Consider the following 27,720-nt stretch of genomic DNA (forward strand, 5'->3'; position numbering starts at 1 on the left):
TTCAGCTCCAAACTCCCAAACTGTTGATCGACTGATCTTCTCTTAAGAAGCTCACTTTAGGTAATCATTCAATTTCATCTCCTCCAAGAATTACCCCAACCCCAACTCTAGCAGCCTCTGATTTGTTCCAATCTGGACTAGGTGCTCTTTGAAAATAGGCCATTTGGGGCCCTTGAGTCACTATCCTAATAGGAATTCCTCTTTTCCTGTTGGATCTCTTGTCTCCTGATTGCTATGTAGTCTTCTTTCTTAATTTAAACTCCTTGCTTTGGTGGAACACATCTCACAGTGGCTTCCAGAGGAAAGGTATGTAGGATGGTAATTTTCTGAAATGCTCATGTTTGCTAATGTCTTTATTATAACTTCACACTTGTTTGACAGTTTGGGTATAGAATTCTACATTGGAAATCATTTTCTCTCCAATTTTTGAAGGCAGTACTTTATCTTCTTCTGGTTGCCAGTGTTTTGAGACATCTGATGTCTACATATTCATAGTATTTTGTATGTAACTTTTTGTCCTCTTAAATTTCTAAGATATTCTTTGTCCCATTTTAAAATTTCCAACAGGGGGCGCCTGGGTGGCTCAGTGGGTTAAAGCCTCTGCCTTCAGCTCAGGTCATGAACCCAGGGTCCTGGGATAGAGCATGGGGCTCTCTACTCACTGGGAAGCCAGCTTCCTCCTCTCTCTCTGCCTGCTTCTCTGCCTACTGTGATCTTTGTCAAATAAATAAATAAAAATCTTAAAAAAAAAAAAAAAATTCAAATAGAGATGCCACGATCTGGGTCTATTTTCATCCATTAAACTAGGCATTTGACAGACCAAATCATGGAAAATTATGTACTTTAGTTCTGTGATACTTAAGTTATTTAGCAATGGTCTGTTTATCTATTTCTAAAACTTTTGGCCTAATTCTCTTATCGGTATTTTCTATCCTTTTGTTTTTCTGCTTTACTTCTGCAATTATTTCTCCAAAACAACTGTCTTTCACTTTAGCTATTCTGCTTTTAATGGTCAAAGTTTTTTCTTCTGCTCCTCTTTCTTTAAAAATAGCATCCTATTAGCATTCTCTTACAGTTTCACATTCCTAGTATTTTTTTTTTTCTCACTTACCAGAGTATATCTGCCCTTTTTTCCTTACCCAGCATGGTTTCTATTTCCTCCAAATTATTTCTTCTACTTATTTCATTACCTTTCATGTTAGAAGCTATCTTTACCTCTCTAATTGTCTATATGTTGATTAAAAATTAGGATTTAAGTTGACTGAAAAGATGGTAGAGTAAGAAGGCCCTAACCTTGCCCTGTCCAATGGATACAACCAGATAATATCCACATCAGCATAAATAACCCAGGAAATGACCTGAAGACTGGCAGAACAAACTCTACAACTAAAGGCAGGGAAGAACTCACATCAAAGAAGGTAGGAAGGTGGTATGGGAGTGAAACAAACTGTGGCTGTCTACAGGGGGGAGGAGTCAATGGTGCAGTGAAGGGGAGAAAACAGACTTTCACACCAAGGAGCCCATAAACAGGGAGGAAGAATCTTTACAATATTTACCTCTGAGAGTGAGAGGGGCCTAATTTTTAAATTCTTAAAACCAGTGGGACTTAAAACCTGGAGTCTTAAAAATCAAGGGCTCAACTCTGGGAAAGCCCAGAAGGCATCAGGAAGTGGACTTCCTGCCTTTAAAGAGATGGCATGGCAAACAGACTATGTAGTTACAGTATAAAACCAGCAGTTTGAAAAATGCTAGGGGACAGACAGGAGGAGGAATACTTTGCTCATCTCACAGCACAGCTAGGAGAGACAAGGATCACAGGAAGACTCCTCCAAGAACAAAGGATCTGGCAGGTACCATTTCCCTCTTCCCCTGACAGTATAAAGAATGGCCACCTGTGGAATCAGGCTGGTATCCACACTCCTTATCTAACTTGGTTGCATTAAGCACTCCCTTCTCCCCACACTTTGGCAATCTACCTTTCCCAGTCACGCTCACCTCAGTCCCAGTGCTGTCCACCCCCCATCCTTCTCCCCAAAAGACCAGTGCAAACCCTGCCAATACCGTATCTCCTGACCTGCCCATTTTGTGGGGCCTTGGTCTTGGCAGGGGCAGTTCTAGTTCTACAAGAAGACCACCATACACCTAGGTGCAGAGAGTAGAGCAAGAGCCCCTGCAGATAAACACTGAAGGAAAAAGAGGCCAAGACTCAACAGCATAGCACATGCAACACATATAAGAGACTGTTCCTCAAATGCCAGGCCCTGGGGAACAGGGGACACTGCAGGGCACTACAGGACCTCTTCTTCATAAGACTATTATTGTTAAGAACAAGAGAAGTAGCTGACTTTCCTAACACACAGAAAAAGACACAGAAAGTTAGATAAAATGAGATGGAGAAACATCTCTGAAACAAAGGAACATTATTAAGCCACAGTAGGAGAACAAAGCAAAAACAGATATAAGTACTACACCTGGTAGAGAATTTAAAGTAATGATCATAAAGATATTCCATGGACTGGAGAAAAGAGTGGAGGACATCAGTAAGACCTTTAACCTATATAGAGATGAAAAAGAACCAATCAGAGATCAAGAACACAATAAATGAAATTAAAAATACACTTGATGGAATAAATAGCAGGTTAGATGAAGCAGAGAAATGAACAGCCTAGAAGACAGAGTAATGGACAGTAACCAAACTGAACAAAGGAAAGAAAATTATGCAAACTGAGAATAGTCTGAGGGAACTTAGTGACTCCATCAAGCACAACAACATCCACATGATAGGGAACTCAGAAAAAGAAGAGAGATAAGGGCGCAGAAAATGTTTCTGAAGAAATAATAGCTGAAAACTTCCCTCATTTGGGGAAGGAAATGAGATATCCAGATCAAAGAGGCACAGAGATCAGCTGAAAAATTCAACCCAAAGAAGTTCACACCAAGACATTAATAATAAAAATGGCAAAAGGCAGTATAAGGAAAAAAATTTTAAAGCAGCAAGTGAAAAGAAGATAGTTACATACAAGTGGATTTTTCAGCAGAAACTTCATATGCCAGAAGGGAGTGACATAATACATACAAAGTACTGTAAGGGGAAAATCTGTAGCCAGGATACTCTTAACAAGGGTATCATTCAGAATAGAGAGATAAAAATTTTCTCAAAGAGTACATGACCACTAATCCAGCCTTACAAACAATATTAAGAGAGACTCGTTGGGTGAAAAACAAAAGACCACAAGTGAGAATATGGGAAGTAAAAAGCACAAAATCAATAAAAATATTTCTATAAAAATCAGTCGAGGGATTCATAAAACAAAAGGATTCAAGTATGATACCATATACTAAAATTGTGTGTGGGGGGGGGAGAAGTAAAAGAATGGACTCAAACTTACATAACCATCAACTTATATAGACTGCTATACACAGAAGACATTATACACAAACCTAATGGTAACCACAAATCAAAAACCAATAATACATACGAAAAAAAAAAAAAAAAAACAAAACAAAAACAAAGGAATCCAAGTATAGCACTAAAAAAAAGCCAACAAACTATGAAAGAGAAAAAAAGAAAGGACTGGAGAGAATCTAAAGCAACAACCACAAAAGGGTAACAAAATGGCAATAAATACGTATCTATCAATAATTACTTTGAATGCAAATGGACTTAATGCTCCAATGAAAGGACATAGGGTAAAGGAATGGATAAAAAAACAAGACCCATCCATGTGCTGCTTACAAGAGACTCATTTCAGACCAAAACACACCTGCAGATTGAAAGTGAGGGGATGGTGAAACATTTTTCATGCAATGGATTCCAAAAGAAAGCTGGAATAGCAGTACTTATATTGGACAAAATAGACTTTACAACAAAGACTGTGACAAAAGACAAGGATACTATATAATAAAGGGGGCAATCTAATAAGAGGAAATAACAACTATAAATATTTATGCACCCAACATGGAAGTACTCAAATACATAAAACAGTTCATAACAAATCAACGGTAATAAAATAACAGCAAGGGACTTTAATATCTCACTTACATCAATGGACAGACCATCCAAACACAAAATCAACAAGGAGGGAATGGCTTTGAATAACACACTGGATTTAATAGGCAAATTCAGAACACTTCGGCATCTACATTCAAGTGCACATGGAACATTTTCCAGAACAGATCACATATTAGGCCACAAAACAAGTCCCAGTAAATTAAAAAAAAAAAAAAAAAAAAAAATGAGGTCATACGATGCATGTCTCTCTCTCTCTTTTTTTAAAAAGGATTTTATTTATTTATTTGAGAGAAAGAGAGAGGGAGAGTGAGCATGAGCGGGGGGGGGGGGTGAAGGCAGGGGGCAGAAGGAGAGGGAGCAGCAGACTCCCTGCTGAGTAGGGAGCTCAACATGGATCCCAGGACTCTGAGATCATGACCTGAGCTGAAGGCAGATCCTTAACCTGATGCCCCACCATGCATCTTTTCTGACCACAATCTTATGAAATTAGAATTCAATCATAAGAAGAAATCTGGAAAGAGCACAAATACATAGAGGTTAAATAACATCCTAGTAAATAATGAATGGGTCTACCAAAAATCAAAGAAGAAATTAAAAATTACATGAAAAAAAATGAGAATGAAAACACAATGGTCCCAAGTCGTTGGGATACAGCAAAAGTGATTCTAAGAAGGAAGTTTACAGCAATACAGCCTACCTCAAGAAGAAAAAAAAAAAATCTCAAACAAAAACCCTAACCTTACACCTAAAGGGGCTAGAAAAAGAAGAACAAACAAAAGCCAAACTCAACAAAAGGAAGGAAGTAATAAAGACTAGAGCAGAAGGAAATGATATAGAAACCAAAAAACAATAAACTGATAGATGAAACCAGGAGGTGGTTCTTTGAAAAGATCAATCGAATTGACAAACCTCTAGCAAGACTCATTTAAAAAAAAAAAGAGGGCCCAAATACTAACAAATTGCACAACATAGGACAAATGGGTAAATTCCTAGAAATAACCTACAAAACTAAGGAGGAAGAAAGAGATGATTTGGACAGACCAAGTACCAGCAATGAAATTAAATCAGCAATCAAAAAACTTCCAAGAAACAAAAGTCCAGGATCAGAGGGTTCCACAGTTGATTTCCACCAAACATTTAAAGAAGAGTTAATATCCACTCTTCTCAAACTATTCAAAAAAATACAAGAGGAAGCAAATCTTCCAAATTCAATCACCCTGATACCAAAACTAGATAAAGACACTACAAGAAAAGAAAACTACAGGTTAATATTTCTCATGAATATAGATGCAAAATCATCAACAAAATATTAACAAACTGAATTCAACAATACATTAAAAAACTCATACACCAGAATCAAATGAGTTTTTCCTGGGATGCAACTGTGATTCAATATTTTCAAAACAATCAATGTGATACATCACATTAATAAAAGGATAAAAACCATATCACTTTAATAGAAGCAGAAAAAGCATTTGATAAAGAAAGACATCCAATCATTTTAAAAACCCTCAACAAAGTAGCTCTAGAAGGAATCTATCTCAACATAATAAAGGCCTTATATGAAACACCCACAGCCAACACTATACTCAATGGTTGCAAAACTGAAAGCTTTTCTCCTAAGGTCAGGAAAAAGTCAAGGATACCACTCTTGAGACTTCTTTCTACTCAACACAGTACTGGAAGTCCTAGCCACAGCGATTAGACAGCATAAAACAATAAAAGGCAACCAAATTGGTAAGGAAGACATAAAACTCTTAGTATTTGCAGATGACATTATATTATACACAGAAATCCCTAAAGACTCCACCAAAAAACTACTAGAACTGATAAATGAATTCAGTAAAGTAGGAGAATACAAGATCAATGTACAGAAATCTGTTGTATTACTATACGCTAATAATGAAGCAGGAGAAAGTAAAATCAAGAAAATAATCCCATTTATGATTATCAAAAATAGAATATCTAGGCATAAACTTAATTAAAGACGTGAAGGACCCGTATTCTGAAAACTATAAAACACTGATGAAAGAAATTCCAGACAATTCAAGAAATGGAAAAACATTCCATGCTCATGGGTTAGAAAAACAAATACTGTTAAAATGTCTATATTACCCAAAGCAACCTACAGGTTTAATGCAATCCCTATCAAAACATCAAAAGTATTTTTTCATGGAACTAGAACAATCTTAAAATTTTTATGGAATCACAGAAGACCTTGAATAGCCAAAGCAATCTTGAAAAATAAAAACTAGAGGTATCAAAATCTCAGACTTCAAGTTATATTGCAAAGCGGTAATATTTAAAACAGAATGGTACTAGCATAAAAACAGACACACAGATCAATGGAATAGAACAGAAAACCCAGAAATAAACCCACAATTATATGGTCAATTGATCTTTGACAAAGGAGGAAATAATATCCAATGAAGGGTTAGTATCTATAATATAAAAAGAACGATACAACGTAATACTCAAGACAAATAATCCAATTAAAAATTGGAAGAAGACCCAAACACGTATTTCTCCAAAAAAGACATACAGATGGCTAACAGACACATGATAAGATGCTCAAGAAATGCAAATCAAAACTATAATAAGATACTGCCTTACACCTATCAGAAAGGCTAAAATTGAAAACACAAGAAAGAAGTATTGGTGAGGATACAGAGAAAGGGGAACACTCTTGCATTATTTGTGGGAATGCAAATTGGTGCAGCCATTGTGAAAACCAGTATGGAGCTTCCTCAAAAAAATTAAACACAGAACTACCCTACAGTTCAGGAATCACACTACTGGGTATTTACCCCCAAAACACAGAAACACTAACTCAGAAGGATACATTCACCCCTATGTTTACTGCAGCCTTATTTATAATAGCCAAACTAGGGAAAGTTTCTATCAATAGATGAATGGATAAAGAGCAAATGGTATATATTTACAACAGAATATTATTCAGTCATAAAAGGGAATGAAATCTTGCCTTGTTGTCTTTGCAATGACATGGATGGAATTAGAGAGTATTATGCTAAATGCAGTCAGTCAGTCAGAGAAAGTCAAATGCCACACAATCTCACTCATATGTGGAATTTAAGAAACAAAACCAAGGAACAGGGAAAAAAAGAAAAAAGAGAGACAAACCAAGAAACAGACTCTTAACTATAGAGAACAAGCTAATGGTTACCAGAGGGGAGGTGGGTTGGGGGATGTGGGAAATAGGGGAAGGAGGATTAGAGTATATTCATCATGATTAAAAAAAAAAGAAGAAGAAATTGGGATTTAAAAACCAATTAGGAGCTATGAGCATAAGCAGTCTTCTGAACTACAAGATTATCTGTAAGGGCAGTCCAATGGCCTTTTTGTATAAATATCTTGACGTTCTACAGAACAAATGGGATAATAACATTGGGGTTCTCAGTATTTTCACTTAAACTATTTTTGGAATGGTACTCTGGTACCTGTTACTTCAAGTTAGTCTGATGTCCCCAGACTATAAGTTTTCTGTTTGCAGCCTTTCTAAAGAATATATACAACCTTTGTTTACATGGGAAGGGGTAGTTACTATGAAGTGTGGAAAGGGGCTTTCTGGTAGTAGTGAACTCCCCATGAGAACACGCCCCTTATGAAGGACCTCTTCCACTTGTCCTGGAAGAGGAGAAGGGGAAGCACAAGAAATGTTTTATGCAGAGCCTCAACCCCTACTTCATGGATGCCAAGGGCCCAGGATGCTATAAAATCACGTCTTTGGCCATGTGCAAGGGGTAGTTTTGTGGGTTGGGGCCTCCACTGTCCTCTGCCAGCCTATAGCAGGAAAAGTAAGTTTTAAAGAAAGATGCGAGGGGCACCTGCATAGCTCAGTGGGTGAAAGCCTCTGCCTTTGGCTCAGATCATGACCCCAGGGTCCTGGGATCGAGCCCTGCATTGGGCTCTCTGCTCGAGAGCCTGCTTGCTCCTCTCTCTCTGCCTACCTCTCCACCTACCTGAGATCTTTGTCTGTCAAATAAATAAATAAAATATTTTTTTAAAAAAAAGAAAGATGCAAAGGAGCATTAAAGCACCCTGAATCAGATGAGTGGGAAACTATCTCAATAAACACATTTTGGGTAAAATAAAATAAAAAAGAAGTAAAGTAAGGAAAGGGAATGATATTTTAATAACACCAAATTCTGATCCTTCTGAAGATTCCAAAGAACAAATTGGTTACTTCTTGGCTTTCTAATCTAGGAACTATACATCAAAAGTTTTGCTAAATTATTTATTGTTTGTCTTTCTTCCCAGGTCCTAAAATACTTTTGTGTCATCTCCTCTCCCTTTTTTCTCTTCACCTCTCCTTGTGGATTTAAGTCTTTATAAAAGTATCCCTTTACTGTAGTTTTAGTTTCCAGAAAGAAGTGAAATTAAATACAAGTTTTTATTCTAACACTTCTATACACTAAATCCTAATATATTAAGCAGGAATTTTCATTATAAAAGATTTTGGAGCCAAATAAAAAGGAAGTCCTATAAACTAGGACTCAAAGAAAACAAAAAAAAGAAAACTAGGACTCAAAGAAAACAAAAAGACAGAAGTACACTTCCTTTTTTTGTCCCCAATTCTGTAATAGATTATACTTATTCTATATTTTGCCTTTGAATCTTTTGTGAGCAAAACCACAAAAATTTGTTTAACATTTTTATTAATAAATTTGACTAAAAATAACTTTAGCATATACTAATATGTCATATTCAGAAGCGTGTAATACAAATGTATGGAACTTGATATTTAGGTCAGAACTTGATATACCAGGTCAGAGTCCTGGTGCTTTTATTTATTTATTTATAAAGTGGGTATAATTAACAGAATTAATTTGTTTGTTTTAGCTATTATATTTAGTTATGACAAAACATCATTTGGTTTCACTGTCTCCATTATACAAAATTTATTATGAACATGGTTGTGGGGTAGATTCAGACCAGGCATTCTAACTTTATAAGAATCACAGGAAGGAAGGTCAGAAAGAAGAGAGTACTATTAATGATACAGAGAAAAACAAAACAGAGAAAAAAGAGACAAGGATGCTGGTGGCATCAGTCCTCTTCTCTGTTGTGACCGGGCTGTGTTTCCAGTATTGGTCTGTTTCTGTCTGCCTTCTGATTTTCAAGGATTTCTAATATTTTTTTCTAATGCTGCTACAAATATATTATGAAAAAGTCCTCTATCATTTTTAGGGATTTTCTAAAAGTGGGAGAACCCTTAGTCTGTTAGGTTCCTTTTTACCTTATAAACAATTTATATAAAATGCAATAAATTAACAATACTTATTTTTGTCCTGGAAAAACAATACTTGATTTCAAGACCATCTCTCATGTAAAAATACTAAAGTCAAGTGGAAATCATTTTAAATATTCAACTCTATTAAATAATATACAAATGGAAACTTCAAACCTTGATAAATAAAACAATGAGGGAAGCAAAGGACCTCCAATTATAAACAATATAATCTAAGATATAATTGGACCTACTTTTTTTTTAAACAATGAAGCAAGTACTGGCATTGCTTCAAAAAATAATATAATCTAAATGGATCTCCAGGTTGTTAACATCTAGAGGAAAACTTATTATAAGTACATTAATAAAGTTAATTACATTTGTGGTTCATGACTAGGACTTACCAAGTTCCGCTAAGTTGCCAAATGCAACAAGACACATTTCTGTAAGAGCTGCATTTTGGCAATGGATGCCCAATAATTTCACTAAGGTAGGTATAACACCCATATTGATAAGCTGAGCTTGAAGGGAATCTGTAAAAAACAAACAAACAAAAGTGTTTATGTATCAAATGGACATTAGTAAGAAGAAAGCACCTCTTATTCTCCCTATTGCAAGATCAATACCATTTTCAATTATAGTAAAACATGATTAAGTCCATCCATACAACTGTCTGAAAAATCTTAAAACATTAGTTCACAAGAGTTGAGTTTTGAATCTTTTCAATGATTAAAAGAAATTTAGAAAAGAACAGAACTCAAATAATATGGCAAAACATAAATTAAAAAAAAAAAACAACAGGGTCTTATACCTTTTTTGAGTAAGCTTTAAAAATATATAAATAATTAAACATTACCACTGATCATTATGTGAAAAGGTTAGACAAAATAATATTTGTATTATACTGTATTGTAGGAAAGCAGAGTATACGAAAAGCAGAGAAAAAACAGTTAACAAAGGCCAAGAGAAGACAGAATCTTAGAATCCCTTAAAAGTTGCTTTATAATAAAGAATGAAAAATATATATAATATACAAAAATCATTTTATTTGTAGCAGAATGTTCTTCGATGACTGCTAGGAAGGAAAGTAGTTTTATAAGGAAAAAATGTGTTATTTAAAATATTTTTCTTTTTGAAGTTTTAATAATAGTGACAAGCATCATAGTAAAGAAAGGAAAATTTGGCTTGAGGTGAAGAGAATGAGATCAATACACTTTATCATCACTGCTTGTCTTCATTTTCTAAGAAAACTAATTAGTTTTAAAGTACTTAACAGGCCTGGGATTTCCACAATAGCTCTTCATGAACAAATTATGGCAGAATACCTGTAGCAAAGCTGAAGGTAAATAAGCCAAATGAAAATCAAAAGTTCTACCTCTTACAACAAGCTAAGAAAGATATAAACATTCATATGCCTATGCAAAACACTATAACTATTAATAATTTTCATCCAAAGATACAGAATGCTTTCAAAATTCTGTTTCTTTTAAAAATTATATGCCATTTTCAAGCTAACAATTTTTTCCAAATTCTTTTTTAGTTACCTATTGGGAATCTAAAGATAAAAATCCTGTTTATTACAAACACATTTTCCTTAGTAAGCATCCCTTAACAATCTGCCTACTAATCTCTTCGTCACTCTTTCCAGTTCTTAACCAACTGATAAGGAGGTGGTTGGGTGATAATCAGATAAGAACAAGAAGGCGGGTTGAGTTGCCTCACATGCCAGTCGATTATATGCCTGTTGGTCTTTCAAGTCAATTTTTCCTGCTTTTAGAGAAAAGTATGAAGGGATAGCCAACAGAGCTTATCACCCTGAAAACTGATGAGTGGGTAATTACGCATACTATCTGGTTCAATTGTGGAGGGCCTATTACCAAAACAAGAAAACAGTCCTGGGCAAAAGGGAAGTTTACATTTAGAGTTCAAATAGTCTAAAACAATTTCAAATTTTGCAATGGAATTATGAAATCTAAAAAGAGAAAGAATAAAAGAGTATATTCAACTAAATGATTTGTTCTTATGCCTTTAATGTTACGTATTTCTTCTTACTATACAATTCAGCAAGTGATGATTCACAATATCTGTATTATCTTATAAGCAAATTACTTAGGTTATAAGGTATAGTATTTATTATGTGTTTTACCAGCAGAATACTTGTATTATGGTTACAGTATTCATAATGATCATGCACCAATAAGCTTTCCAAGTCAGAAATTACTTCGATTACTTACCAGTGAAGTTCTTTAGTATTGGATCACCTTTGCAGATCTTTGTTCTTTAGCAGTATTTTTAACTTTCATTTATTTATTTACTCATTTTGACTACCTCTTCAAATACTGCAGAACTGCTGAATCATTAAGTTTCAGGTATGTAAGCGTGAGCACTAGCGCATGCATTGAGTGTTGAGTCAAACTCCACTATATGTCTGCATATATGTAAGCATCACACACCCCCTCAGTACTGTTGGTACCAAGTATAAACATCCAACAGTCCAGGGACATCAGAGAACTAACAAATTTTATGAAGGGGATAACTCAACAGGAGAATAATACCACTTAGAGGATGATGTTCTTCATATTCTCCTAACTTGGCATCTCTACCACTTTACTGGACTGCTTTTAAGGTATTACGAATTTTGGTTCCAGGGAAATGAGGGACAAAAAACAGAGGAAATGTTGCATAGTTTCATAAAATCTTTGGCATACAAATTGAAGCAGTAATATTTGAAATTGTGGTAGATCAGGAGAAAAAGAAGCATAGCCCAATGGCAGTCAGTAGGTGTGAATCACCCTAATTTATGAAAATCACTTTGCTTTGGCAAAATGTGTTTTAAAGCTACCCAGGAGCCAAATTAATTGTATACTCACATACAACACACATACCACACACAAGTAAAGAGAAAAATTATATAGTCATCCAATGGGCATACTCATTTTTGACTACTTGGGTGCTTTCTTTTATATCCACTCCTGTGAGGCTAACTAAAACAAAAATTACACTCAAATAACTCTAAAATCTGTTCATACCAATTGTAGGCAAGTCATTCTCCTGGATAATGAAGGCCCAGATGAGGAAAAAACTTTACTTAAACAGACTGATACAAATTTTCATTTCAAGATAAGCAGGCATCCTAGAACATGGTTCTCAAAATGGGGTCCCCAAAACCCTTTCAGAGGATCACAAAATCAAAACTACTTTCATAAAAATACCAAGATTATCTATGCCTTTTTCACTGTATTGATATTCGCACAATGGTACAGAAACAGTGGTGGGTGAAACTGCTGGGGCTTTATTATGAACCTAGTCAGTGGCACCGAATTCTGTTGGTGGTCATCATGTTCTTCCCCACCACATATTCGCAATAAAATAATGCTGTTCTTCTCAGCAATTTTTTTACTTTTGCTATTATTTTTTTCTCAAGTAGGCTCCATATCCAGCATGGGGCTTGAACTCATAACCCTGAGATCAAGAGTCACATGCTCTACAGATAGAGCCAGTCAGGCGCCCCAGCTGTATTTTTAATTTTGAAAAGTTATTTTTCACAAAAACACGTGGCAATGCCAGTTATTATTTTTAAATGCAGTATTAAGTAATTTTTAAAATTGTCTCCATTTTAATTTCTAGCATGGTAAATATTGATAGGTATAGCCCGTATTTATAAACAAAAATTTTATAGGGTCTTCAAGAATTTTTAAGTGTCTAAAGAGTCCTGAGACCAAAAGTTTAAGAACCACTGCCAAAGGATTACCTAGCTTTTACAGTAGATGGAAAATGAAACAAAACAGAACATGGAATAAAGATTCTGAAATTCAGTGATGTGCTTGGCAGATGAAATAACAGGAAAAGAAATAAAAATTAAAAGCATGGTAGGAACCCCAGATTTTGGTGTTCAGATATTACGAGCAAAATTACATTAAGAACTTGAACATCTTAGTTTGCTTATTTGAGTAGAAACACTACTTAAGCCTAGAGAATACTCCATGGTTGGGTCTGTTTGCCTATTTCAGTTACAATTTAGTATGGTATCCACAGTTTGTTTTTGTGGGGTTTTTTTTTTTTTTTTTTTTTGGAGGCGTGGGGTTAAGTAGGGGTCCGGTTTGTGTGAAATAAACTGGTATGAATTCTTATTGCTGGAAGCAAATGATTAAGTTTAATCACCTTTTCTCATTGCCCAAAGAAAGCTTGTGAATGGACTTCAAAGGATGATAGGTGACACTCTCATGATATTATGAATGGTATCAGGAGTATGACTTTTGAATAAAAAACTAACTGGAAGACATTCTTAGAACCAGAAATAGTTCACATTCTCTAGAATTGAAAAAGTGTAACAGAGCAGGACTGAGAATTTTTGCATCCTTCAATGAATACCAACCAGCAACTCCAGGGGAAAGTTTATCAGAACTCAACAAACACAATTCACAAAATGCAACCCAGGCTTGTACATAGCAAACACTTATGTGTGAAAGACAGTCTTTAGACAGCACAATGTCATAAATGTCTGAAGACTTTTAAAGATTGCTCCTGACACACATCACAGACAAATACTGACCAAAATACAGAATTACAAAATATCAAGATGACACGGGCCCTACATGATCTATGGGGAGGAAGAGGAAGAAAGGCACTGAGGGGGTGCAATACAGATGCATATACAAAGAGATATAAGGCAATCAACGCATGCGCTGGTGTGAACACTTACCTACCTACATTTGAATTTCAATGGTTCCAAGTTCTTCAGGTCACACTCATGGAAACTCCAAAGAATGGAGATCTGGAGAGAAGATCTTAAGTTGAAGAACCTTTTTCCCCCTGAGTTTTAAGTTTAATGTTTAAAACATTGGTATAGATAGATTATAGGTCCAGAAAAGAATCCCAGTAACTCAACTGAAGTTATGTTGATCCGTATTATAAAGAATAAGTTCCATAAGAAGACTGCAACACATGTTTACCTTATTCATAAGAAAAGGCACTTACAGACAGTAAGATTATTAAGCTTATCAGTTAATTAGCACTTAATGATGAAACTTTGTCAAAATAAAACATATACAATTCAAAATACATAGTTTCTAGATCAGTATGTATATATAGTATACTATTCATAGTAAAGAAGTACAATATTACTATTTACAGGTTTGCATAAAAAAATCTATAATCAAGTAAATTATACACAGCTGACACAATAAACACAGGAAAATATAAATCTTGTTGACTTATAATACAAATTAGATAAAAACCATTTGGGCATAACAAAAACTGAAGAAAACTGCCCCTGACTAATGATATATATATTTCCAAAAAAGAATACAAAAATTTAAAATGACATAAAACAGTGAATAGAAATGTTAAGTTCAGACAAGTTGTAGGGAAATAATGAAAAGTAAGCTGACTTTACAGCTATCAAGAGGATGATTTGACGTTAAAAACTTTGCACATCTACATATGCAGGTACAGTTTTCAATTACTTATTACTTAATATCTTTTTGTTGGCTGATGGAGAAAAACGGAGGAAAGTGGAGAACTTTTATTCTAAACCTAGTAATGAGCATATAAAAGGAAAAATGTTTACAATTATTTTAAAAGCCCTCTTCAAATCAAAATATGCATTATATGTTCTATACCCAGGTTATCCCTATAGTTTTAGCCCCAGGTTATACATTTCAATGACAAATAGTATTTCAGTGAAAAAATAAAATCAAAATTCATTAGCACTGAGAATACTAGAGGTTTAAAACAATACATCTACCCAATTGTTTTCTAACAGTTAAATAAAAAATAGAAAAGAATTCAAACTTTTTTCCTAGATTCTGAAAATAAGACTCTATAAGAGCAAAATCTCCCTTTTGTATGTTTTAGAAATAATGAAAAAACAAGTGAGTATGACATAAAATAATAGTAAAAACAAAACCCCAAAGCAAAATCACAAGAGAAAGGAAAAGTGCTTTTTATTATTCTTAAGTGACCTACACATATACTGTTCTCAATCCAATGACACGTAGAGTGATTATGTCTTAACATAGTAGATAATTTCTCCCCCACTTGGACTCCCTTCAGGTTAAATTACTACTACAGATCAACTCTTGTCTAATGCGTACTGGTACCAAGGAAATTTCTACAGATAAGTCTACTACGATTAAAGGAAACTCTATACTTTCATCTCAGAAAGACTGTCTTTTAAAGATCAAAACTTTTTTGTTTTCTTTTAAGAGAACTACTGCCAGCTGTTGCTTAAGCAGCTCTTAGTGGGAGAAATATATCTGTCTCTGCTCTCAAATGGCATTGCCAAAAGGAAGGCCATATCCATAGGAGGTGTAAACTTAAGTCTATAGTTTTGTATAGCAAATTAAGCTAATTGCCAGGTTAATTTATACCGCCACATGTATATCTTACAAACAGATTATGTTTAAAAACAAGAATTATTTGTTTTACAGAAGGATTTACTGGCTAAAAAATACCCCAAATATTACTAGTTACACTGAAGCATTACTATTATTAAGTTTTTACACTTTAATATTAAACAGATGTTCTTCACAATACACAGCTATGTTAAAAGATACATCTACATAACCAAGAGATTTCTGGCCAATCCCCATTTTTCAAGCAGTATTTACTTAAAAATTTTTCATTTAACAAAATACAGGCAATTTTGTCTTAACTGGATTTTACTTGTAGTTAGAAAGCAGTATTACTAATTTCTATATGAGTGATTTTATGTATGATACTTCTCTGCCTTGAGTTTCTCTCTGAATGGCTATTTTAAGCAGTCCACATTGAAAATGGACTGATACGTGGCCCAAATCCATTATTTGCCTCTGGCTTTAGCCTTAGCTCCTGGAAGGCCAAACATCTGAATACTTACTTCAGTGGTATTTCCTACAAACATATACACAGTCAACAATCATGGGCTTGATACCATCATGTTTCAATATAGAAACAGTATAAAAACAGTATAAAACAAGGCCTAGTCTTTCACTTTTACTGTTACTACCTAAATATTCATTTTTATTTTTTATTTTTAAAAAAGATTTTATTTATTTGACACAGAGACAGAGAGAAAGCACAAGTAGGCAAAGCAATAGCATAAGAGGGAGAAGCAGGCTCTCCTCTGAGCAGGGAGCCTGATGTGGGGCTTGATCCCAAGACCGTGGGATTATGACCTGAGCCCAAGGCAGCAGCTTAACCAACTGAGCCACCTAGGTGCCCCTAAATATTCATTTTTAAATACAGGTAAGCATTCCATATATAGAGAAAATCTCCCTATGTGCTTCATATGCTGAAATTCTGTCATTTAGTTGAAATATAAATATATATTTATATTGCAGTATTTAAAATGTGGCAATAACTAATAATGGTGAACTATGCAAATGTAAAAAAATTAAATCAAGGCAGAATAACCGAGGTCAGATTTCCTACTATCTTTAGAATTTACAACATAAAATAAATGTTAGGAGCTGTTTTTAATTTTTAGTTACTTAATTTTGTTCAGGCCATGAATCTTTTAAAAAGAAGTGCAAATTGAAAATTCTTTATATCTTGTGATGATGAATTAAAGTTAGAAAGCCAACCCTGCCAATTCAAATTTTCACTATGAGGCAAATCTCGAAAATAATCTTCAATAACATCTATGATTAAATATCTTCAATCCAGACATAAATCAAATAAAGAAAAACACGTTAGTGAATGAGGAACCCCAAACATATCTGTTACACTACTGCCTTTAGTTATAATTTGGTATCTATTTAGTATCACAATGCTAAATGCACCATTATGATTATAAGAAAATCTAGGAAGCTAAAATTGCTAAGTAGTATTTCTGTAATATAAAGCCAAATCTTAAATCATTAATGAAAAAACTGTAACAATAATTTCATTTTTTGTGATAAAATTTCAGATCTTACATTCAGAAGTTCATTCTATAATGGTCAAAGCTAAACATTAATGCCACTACTTGACCATGTGGAATTAAACTGAATGTGCGTTTTGTATACTTCTACTAAAAAACAAATTCTTAGCTTATCCATTAAGTAAGAGCATTATTATAGTAATTTTTTAGAAGGACTATGATGAAAATCTAAGCTAATCCAATAGGTCAAATTTAATAGACTGAATTAGCAGGAGGCACAAGAACAACTAACTGTTCTGTCTTTCAGTAAAACAATTTCTTTAAAATGATATTTGTAGCAGAACTTTTTTTTTTTTTAATTTATTCATTTGACAGAGAGAGATCACAAGTAAGCAGAGAGGCAGGCAGAGAGAGAGGAAGGGAAGCAAGCTCCCTGCTGAGCAGAGAGCCTGATGCGGGACTCGATCCCAGGACCCTGAGATCATGACCTGAGCCGAAGGCAGAGGCTTAACCCACTGAGCAACCCAGGCGCCCCTGTAGCAGAACTTCTTGAGCTCAACCTGGCTGAGTAAGAATGCTCTGTTAGACAAACAGTAAAAATTCAGAAATTTTTTACAAAGAGAAAATGGTAAATAAAGAATTATACCATCTATTTTTTTAAAGCCTAAATGACCATAAAAGTCTTATAGTACAATCTGTTTAACACAGAGTATTTTAATTTGACATACTGGACTTCAAAAGATGCAAACTTAAAAGCACATCTCCCTGGCCTTTATAAACAAGGGGGTGGGGAATAAACAGAAAATACACTGAAATGGTATACTGGCAAATTAATATGGGGAAAAGACAATAAGTTACAAAGATAAAATTTTGTATTTTGATTTTTTTTTACCTTAAAGTTAGGTAAAAATTTTTTAGTATTTAGGAATTATGTATAATTATTAATTAGCTTGTACCCATAGTAAATAAACTATGGAAACAGTTCCTCACTTACGCAAATCAAATCATTTTCTAAACATCTAATATCTAGGAATTATTCTTTCTCACCTGTAATAAACTTAAAAATAAACGAGTAGCTCAGGCCAAAGTGCTTTTTAGTTTTTAATCAGGATTATTCCTTATTAACTTCCATTCTTCCTATTTTAAGTATGAAGTAAAACTAAGCCAGTTACTAGACTGAAGTTACCAGGAAAATGATTAATACTAAGATTAAAATTGTGAAATTGTTGCTATTGGTTGAAATGAAGGTAGCAGATATAATTACATTAATTGTAATGTAGTTACAGTTAATTACATTAATTACATATAAAGTAACCTTTATGTTAGAGAGAAAATACTTTACAGGCCTATTTTAAACAAATGAATTTATATACAGGACTGAATACTTAAATTCAATTGTTACACTCCAGTAATCTACCCATGCATTTGTGCTCGATTTCCTAGAACACAAAGAGCGCCTCCCTTCAAACACAGTTCACTTATCATGAGTCTGTACAGCAAATAAATGTGAGAATTATTATTAGAGTATCCCAGAGAGATTTTAGGAGCCGCGAGAAATTAGTTTTTCGGTAACAGGGAACTATTAAGATATTAGAGAAAAATCAGCTCTATTTGAAAAAGCATATATACATATACAATTAAATATAGATCACATGTATACACATATATATCCTCAAACTGAAATCCAAATATCCAATATACATATTTTTTAAACTGCTATCATATATATACATATTTCACATATATACAATACAGCTTATATAAAGAAGCCAGTCATGAACTGTGTATATTATGTTAATCATTTGAGAAGGAAACTAATTTTTCCTTCCTTGATGGCACATTTATTTCTTCTGTTTCTGTCTTATGGCACAGCTTATGTACAAGTAACTTTAGTCCTTGCTTTAGTGCTTACCCTCAATAATTTTAAGAATTATATGCTAGGTGAAATAAGTCAAGCAGAAAAAGACAATTATCATATGGTTTCACTCATTTGAGGAACATAAGGACTAGCATGGAGGACATTAGGAGAAGGAAGGGTAAAATGAAAGGGAGAAATCAGAGGGGGAGAGGAACCATGGGAGACTGTGGACTACAAGAAACAAACTGAGGGTTTTATAGGGGAGGGGGTGAAGAGATTGGTAGGCCCCTGTGATGGGTATTAAGGAGGGCATGGACTGCAAGGAAAACTGTGTTATACGCAAACAATGAATCATGGAACATTACATCAAAAATTAACGATGTACTGCATGGTGATTACAAAATATAATAAAATAAAAAGTCAGACTTTGAAAAATAAGAGAAAAAGAATTATAACAGACTTTTCCCTATATTTTATGTCTCTAGCATAGGTATATTCAGGAAAAAAATTAAATTCTCAATTACAGAGTTTTCCAAGAGATATTTAATGATTAATCACGGTCACCATGGTTATTACATATTATAGGTAAGATAACAAAAATGGTGACCATCAACAGATTCCTGAACAAGGTATTAAATAACTCTGGTGCTTTGCTTTTGATTACTGGTTTGCTTCCATTCAAACTGCGATCAATTTTCAAGTATACATGCACAGATTTTTTTTTTTAAGTTTGTGGATCACCTACAGTAAATTTTTCACCACCATCAGGATATTTTCAATGCTACTTTTTGCTACTACAATGAACATGAATAGGGAATACCAAATAACATAGTGGGCAAATTTATAATGCTTCTAAATTAATAAAATATATTCCAAAAACCCATTTTTCTTCCAAGTACTGATTTTGTTAATAAAAAATTTTTAGACAATACTAAATATCCAGAAGTCAATGAATATTTGCCAAACTTCTACTATAAGCTAAAACGGTGTTATGTTTGAAAATAAATCTGAACAGAAGTTTTAGTCTTTGCTGCAATATTTTGGCATTGGGTAACCAAAGGTAGAAAAAAAGATACCCAAGAAACTAATGAGATAAAAATACCTATAATAATAGGATTGAGTTTCTTGTTTATAGGATAAGTAATAAAAAGATGAAGAAAATATAGGAAGTTCTGCATATTTCCTCAAACTGACTATCAAACTGTCAACATGTTTTGCTCTAACCAGAACTGTCAAACACTGAGACTATTTTGGAGAGCCACAGAATTGAAGAGTGCTTTTCTGCCATGTGAAAAATAGGTATGATTTTCCCCAAATGGATAAATTTTAAATGATTTTTACTGAAAAAAAAAAAAGTTTTTCTTATTCTATTTAAACATGATTTTATTTATATAATATTATGGATACAACTTTTCTGGCTAAGCAATTATAACTTTTTCTATTCAGATATTCTACACTTACGAGTTTGGGTATAAAAATTTCTAATTGCTTCACAAATGGGGAAACAAAAGCATATATTCAGCTCATAGCTTAACAGCGTATTGTCCTGAGCTGGTTCAAGATTTTAAAACTCATGAACCTGGAGTTTTATACAGTTTCATCAAAGGGTACAAAAACACCTTTACCACATACATATTTTTATAATTTATCTGTCTTACATGTGGTTAGGAATTTTTTTTATTCTCTACTTAATGGATTTAAAAATTGAATATGCTCACAGTTGTCCACCAGATGGACAGGAATCAAGATATCTTAAGTATCAGTTTGGTGTCAATTTACTTTTAGGATTAATATACAATTTAAAAATATCATCAAAAAAACTATGTTGGTAGATCTTTGTGACCATTTTCAGCACTCTCTCATCTTTACATTAAAAAAAATTAATCTGTGAAGCTAAAGGAATAACTCCCTATGAACAAGGCTTAAGCTCTTGGGGCTAAGGACACCGTTAACTTTTCTGGTAGAGTAATAATTTATCACTCAACTTCTCTACTCAGTTACCAGCAGAGGCTTATGTACTGAAATGCAATAGTAAATACACATAAAAAGGAACTTCACAAGATGGGATTGGGAGGGAGACAAACCATAAGTGACTCTTAATCTCACAAAACAAACTGAGGGTTGCTGGGGGGAGGGAGGTTGGGAGAGGGGGGGTGGGGTTATGGACATTGGGGAGGGTATGTGCTATGGTGAGTGCTGTGAAGTGTGTAAACCTGGCGATTCACAGACCGGAACCCCTGAGGATAAAAATATATTATATGTTTATAAAAAATTAAAAATTTTTTTAAAAAAAGGAACTTCATTTTTCCATGCTAATAAAAACTGCCCCATGAATTTCAAAAAGCTCTATTTTTTTTCCTCAGTGACTCATCTAGGGGTACACAGTCAGTATCAAATGATCTAAAGTTAGCCACAACGACATAATATTTAAGTAGGCAGATCTTTAAACACACATTTTAAAGAAGAGAGTAATCAACAGAACAACAAAGATACAATAATTAAGCAAAATGAAAAGAATATAATTTAAGTTTAAGAGTATTAGGGAGAAAAAGAAGCACTTCACAAACTGTGATCCCCATGACAGACAAATGTAAATGCAAGCAGAGGAAAGAAGACAGTTACATGTTTGGCACTTGTTTAAAAAACTAAAGATAACTTGACTTCTATTTTATCTAATAACTTTTGAAAGCTTCACTCAAATCACAGGTTTACAATAATGGAACAAAAACATCTCTGCTCTGATAATGTTCTGAGAAAGTTAATCAGGGTTTCCAAAATATTTAAGTTATTTTTGGGAATACTTGCCAGGAAAAAAGCCTACCCTTAACAAAACAAATACATTATACATTTCAATTGTGGACTCTGCATGTTGTTAATCATTTCCTTCTCAATACACATATGTCTACACATTGTGATATCCTACTGTAGGGACTCAAAAGGAAATCAGTTTCCTTTGGATTAGAATGAGGGATATTTTTAAAGACCATTTGGCCATTTGATATGCTTTTATGCAGATCTTTGAACTAAACAACGAGTGTAAATCCATAACAAGACTAATCCTTTTATATCCAAAGCTGCTCTAATAACTTCATGGCTAGTTTCTGTCATTTATCTTTCTAAACCATTCTTCTACTTAGCATCTTGTCCCACTTTTACAGGTGTCCAAGATGAATACCCAATGAAGATGGGTGTCCAAGACGTCCCAAATGAAGCTAAAGTACCATAAGCAACTGGCCAATGATTGCTTCATGCAATTCAGATATGTGTGCATAATGGTCAAATTTCAATTATTTAGGAACCAGCTATTCATTTTATGGATCATGCAGACTCATTCTGTTTCTCCTGTACATTTTTTCTTCAAAAGTGAGTCCACTACGGGGGAGAAAAAAAGTGGTAGCTGGCCCTATAAAGGCTACAATTTGTTACTATCTTGAGTTTAAATGGCTAGCCATTTGTCAATTAAAAACCATTTATTACTATTATTGGAAATTTTAATTCAGAGGTGTAAAAACAGGTATCCTTTGTACAGGATATGACCTGAGAACACATTCTAAGTTTAGCTTGTACCATGCTAAAAAAGTGCATGTAATCCAACATTTAAAAATCAGACATCACATGAAAAGCTACATTTGCAGCTCCCCCCACACCCCCATCTTCAAATGAAAAGATATGGAAGTAGCTGGCCAAATTGCCATACAGAAACTATAGACTAGAGGAGGGTAGGGGCTCTCCCTGTTCAATGGGACAAGGGCTACAGTCCCCACTGTTTGTGCTTGTCACTAACACCAAGGACAAATGTCAGTAGCCATTCATCATCAATGTTTATCTTTTTTTTTTTTTTTAATTATTGAGAATATTTCTTTGGACTCATGACTACCAAAAGTGAAAAATGAAAAATATGCCTAAAGTTTCCTGGGTTTCTAGAACACATGAAAATGAAGAATAATATTACATGTTCAATATGCAAGTAAAATAGGTCTCTGTCAAAGACTAAAGCTTAAGATGCCATTATAAAACAAACCACAAAAAGATCTGAAGAGTGTTATAGCCCAGAAATCTATCAGAGTTTTTGAGTGTTCAATACATGCTGTAATTCATACAAGATGATACAATTTTTGTGACATTTAAAAGTATAGCAAAGCTTTCATATCACCATTTTTATGTTCACTTAATTAACAACCATATAGGTTATCTGAAAATTTTGACATGTCATTTGTTGCCAAGTTCTAAGAATGTTTTACAGAGAAAAGAAACTTCTATTAAATTTCTAAAATCAGAAACCACAATTACTCTTTATTTTTCTAATGCCAGATTTTATTAAAAGATTGTTTTCTATTCTGACAAGTAGATCTAGTATCTAGATAAAATAATTTTACTAATATAGTATCTGTGTTTTAAAGCTACTCCTGGTATTAATATAAAGTAATAAACATGAAACTATTTTAATACTGCTTATTTCGAAAATGTGTGTGAAAAATATTATAGCATACCATTATGTTGTTTTCGTTTTGGGTATTAACATGGGTAACCCTTCAAAAACGTGTCCCAGTTAATAAATTAGAACGTTCTATATTTTTGAAACACTGTGATTTAATGTTGGCTAATTATTAATTTTACTTGTCACTTATGAATTCTTTGCTCATAATTTTTCTGAATATTTTTGGTCTGTGCTATAGTAATGATTATTTTTAATCTTCCCCCAGAGATAAAGCAAGTTTTCAATTTTGTTTACCATTCTCATTGCTATAGTTCATCAGCATGCCACAAAAGACAGTCAAGAGCTTCTCATTGGCGGGATCTGTTATACTGCACAGTGACCTTAAATGGTCAATTACAATCTGTGCACCACCTGCTTGGTCAACTGCACTTCTGCCCTCATCTGTAAAACAAAGAGTTAAATTAAAAATAAAAGAAAAAAGAAATGTACCTTACAATTTCAAATATAAAACATAACAATGTTATTTCTTATTTAGTGAGTAAGTAGAAAATAAACCTAGGCTGGGCATTAAATGTCTTTTTGGAAAAACAAAACAAGTAAACATGGAAATGGGGGTGGGATGGGGACAAGAGACAATCACTTTTTCAGAGAAAAAAGTTTATTCTCACTGACATCACATAGGAGCTTAAAGAACTCTGTATCCTAAGAATGTATGACTATCACATGTGAAAATTTTCACCTGCTCTTTCACAAATTAAAATTGTGTAAGAGAAAAAAACCAGGAACTAATATTTTATAGAATTTTTTTTTTCCTGAGCTTGGAAACCATCTATCAGTGTTTTTCGAAGTTAGTTGTTATCAAAGAAAACCATCTAACCCACATAATAATTCTATATCACAGTAAGCATCCTTTTAATGGCATCACTATAGTCCACAAATGCTCCTTTCTCAATTTTTGCTATTTTGTGTTTCATTTTTCCTTATTTCCTCCATTCTAGAACATACTAGTGTACTTCAACATTACAACCAGTGGTCAAAATGATGGCCAGATATACCTTCTGTTATGTATACATAAATATTATATAGAACAGATGTCATTTAATGATTGGAATATATAAAGAGCTTTAGAAAACTTTCTAACCCCTTAATGTAGGAATGGAAAGAGATGAAAGAAAGTATCTGTCTTTTTAAACCTGACTTTCCTCATATAAAAGATATGTGACAGCCATATGAGCCACATATGTGATTTAAATTTACTAGTAGCCATATGAAAAAAAAACCAAAAACATGTAAAAAATTTAACAATCTATTTTATTAAGTCCAATAAAACATGATCCCAACATGCAATCAATATTTTAAACTGTCTTTTTTGTGATAAATCTTTGAAATCTGAGTGTGCTTTACACTTACAGTCACATTTTAATTCAGACTAGCTATAATTCACAATTGTTTAATAGCCAAATCTGGCTTGTGGTCACCATATTGAGCAAGGCAGCTACAGAAGCATAGTACAAAAGGTCAGTAAAAGAAATGGCTCACAAGGGTATTATAACCGCTAAGTAAATGAAAGATTTTCATTTTTCTAATAAGAAAACTGAAACTACGGTCATATCTTTATAATTGTTCCTGAATCATATTAGACAATGAAACAATATATATCAGTTCTTATGGTATACACACACACATACACACACCCTTACATAGCATGGCCTCGTAAATATTTGCTTGATAACTTTGAAAATTTTTCAGGAAATCCATACTAAAATGAAATAACATATTTTTGTCCATTTAGCATTGTTGTGTTGTTATACAGTTGCAGAATGGGAACCTATGCTCGCCAGCTAATGAGATCACAGAACTGTTAAAGTAACTAGTCAGATAAGCCAGTCAAGAACACTGGTCATATCCCATTTTGAAATTTAACATCCAAAGTTTCACTGTCCAATAACATGAATGTAAATTATCTCAATTGTTGGGCAATTTGTATGGGTATGATGTCAGAGAAAAGTGAACATTATGATTATAAATCTAAATGTTCAGACCTTAAATAATATAAATATACAATACATGCCATGCCTAAAATGTGAAGCTTAAATAGTCTTTGATTCAGACTGCTGATTAAATATGGGCTTTCAAAATATAAATCACACAGGCTTAGGACTTAGAAATCTTAAGAGAACTGCTAAACTAAGCCTTAAATTCATATCCTAGCAAACTAAGACTTAGAAACTTTGTGGAGCCTATTTGTAGTGAATTTTAAAAGCAAAGCTGGCTTCCTAACACCAGTTAACCATCTGGGGTGCCTGGGTGGCTCAGTCAGTTAAATGTCTGCCTTTGGCTCAGGTCATGATATCAGCATCCTAGAATAGAGCCCCTGCCTCAGGCTCCCTGCTCAATGGAGAGTCTGCTTCTCCCTCAGCCCTCCCTGCAACTCATGTTCTCATTCTTTTTCTTTCTAATAAATGAATAAAACTTAAAAAAATAAAGTTAACTATTCAATATTCAAAATATTCACTAATGCAATAAATTTCAATACAAATTTATCCAACAAATCTGTTCATCAAATTTAATAATGCAGTAAAAAAGAATATAACTGCAATTGGAAGGCAAACCACATATTTATGTCTGAGAGCCACAGTGTTTTTCTTCTTTTCCTTTCCTTCCTTCTTCAGTTCCCTCCTCCATCCCTGCTCTGTTTCGATTATTTACAACATAGCTTTTCACTCATGTATTATCATCAGAGGGTTACAGAACATAAACTTAATCTCTGTATTAGAAATTACATTATACCAAATCTGAGAAGAAAAATAAAGCACACATAATAATAGATAATCTAAGCTAAAAAGGTATTCACCACCACTATAGGAATGTTTATGCAATTCCTTCCCCACCCCCCTCACATCACCTTTGACAAGTCATCCAGGGAAATACGGTTAAAGATAATTTATCAACATATTTTAAAGAATTAGAGTATGCAAAAGAATAAATGACAATGTTGTGTTCTATTACTCTACCAAAACCAGTGAAAGAATGTCTTTACAGGTATCTTATGAATCATTTACAATACATACTAGATCATCTGTCATTGCACAAGTCCATATAAATTGTTCTCCCACAATAAAGGCAGCTCTGTAGTTTTATGTTACAATATTAAAATAAGTACTATTACTGTTCACTTAAAAATAATTTACAAAAGCTCCTTTATCCTAAACTTTATTTCTGAAATGCAGGCTGACTGTAACTCTTCTCATAATAAATAACTCCTAACTTGTGAAGCATCCTGCACTGTTACTTCCAGAAATATATTTTAATTTCCCATAATTGTGAGTTATGCAAACACTGGTGAAAGTGCAGCCCACCAACTCTCTAGGCCCTGCTACATTCTCTAATGATGACTTGTCATATGAAGGAAGTTTCTAGCACAAGTATGGTATTTCTTCACAGTAGGTAAGAGCAGAGCTAAAAATCTAAAGAGATACTACACTTCCATTACTCCTCAGTAGCCAAAACCAGGAAGCAATAAAACTTGTATGTCATGGTTATTATGTCTCACAAATGAGAAAAAAAAATGTTATCAAAAAAAGTTACCAAGTTGATATTCCATTATCAGGTACAAGTATATGGTAAGGCTGAGGGAAAGACCTAAAATAACCACTGAATACAATCACTGTGAACCGTAACAGTGTATTCTAATTTCAGATTTATTTGTATGTTTTCCCCAACTAGGCTCCCTCTCTGTTCTGGGCAACAAATACCTAGTACATGGTAGACGCTTAGTATTTCCTGAATAAATGGGGCCTCTGCTTAGATTTTGGTAAATTATCATTCAACTAAAGGATGAATGTGAGTGTGTGTGTGTGTGTGTGTGTGTGTGTGTGTATGAGAGAGAGAGAGAGAGAGAGAATGAGAATGAAAATCACTTATGTGCTTTTATCTTCACCACCACAATATGGTTATGGAATAGTTTAGCTTTGCCTGTTTTTTGAACTTTCTTTGAATGTAATCACATTGCATTTATTCTTTTCTGCCTACCTTCTTATACTCAATATTACATTTGTGAAATTCATCCATTCTGTTACATGCTTCCTGATATATAATATTCATTGTATGCACCCATCTCAATTACTGGCCTATTCTTCTAATGAGTGTTACTTGGGTTGTTCCTAGGTTTGGGCTATTCTTTATAATACACAGATGGTACTTTTGGTTCACTGAATTTGCATAACCTCCACTTTCTCCATAATGACAAACAGGTTGCCAAAGCCAGTGTCCACTCCCTGAAGCAGCATGTGAGTTCATTGCTTCCCCTCCTTTATTACTT

At 33.8% G+C, this 27,720-nt stretch overlaps 1 protein-coding gene across 10 annotated transcripts in view; it reads right to left on the reverse strand.

The window, feature by feature from the left end:
- Window positions 1-27,720, reverse strand: part of RAP1GDS1 (Rap1 GTPase-GDP dissociation stimulator 1) — a 149,871-nt gene that overhangs the window by 29,705 nt on the left and 92,446 nt on the right. For 6 of the 10 annotated variants that reach the window (XM_082729106.1, XM_082729104.1, XM_082729111.1 and 3 more), the window contains exons 5-6: window positions 23,694-23,840; window positions 9,665-9,793 (exon numbers count right to left, since the gene is read on the reverse strand). In XM_082729106.1, the coding sequence (XP_082585232.1) occupies window positions 9,665-9,793; window positions 23,694-23,840 (276 nt within the window). The remainder of the gene's footprint in view (window positions 1-9,664; window positions 9,794-23,693; window positions 23,841-27,720) is intronic. The other 4 variants (XM_082729108.1, XM_082729110.1, XM_082729109.1 and 1 more) reach the window with 1 other exon arrangement.

This window comes from Mustela nivalis (assembly GCF_964662115.1).
Source record: "Mustela nivalis genome assembly, chromosome: 4".
Classification (NCBI taxonomy): domain Eukaryota; kingdom Metazoa; phylum Chordata; class Mammalia; order Carnivora; family Mustelidae; genus Mustela; species Mustela nivalis.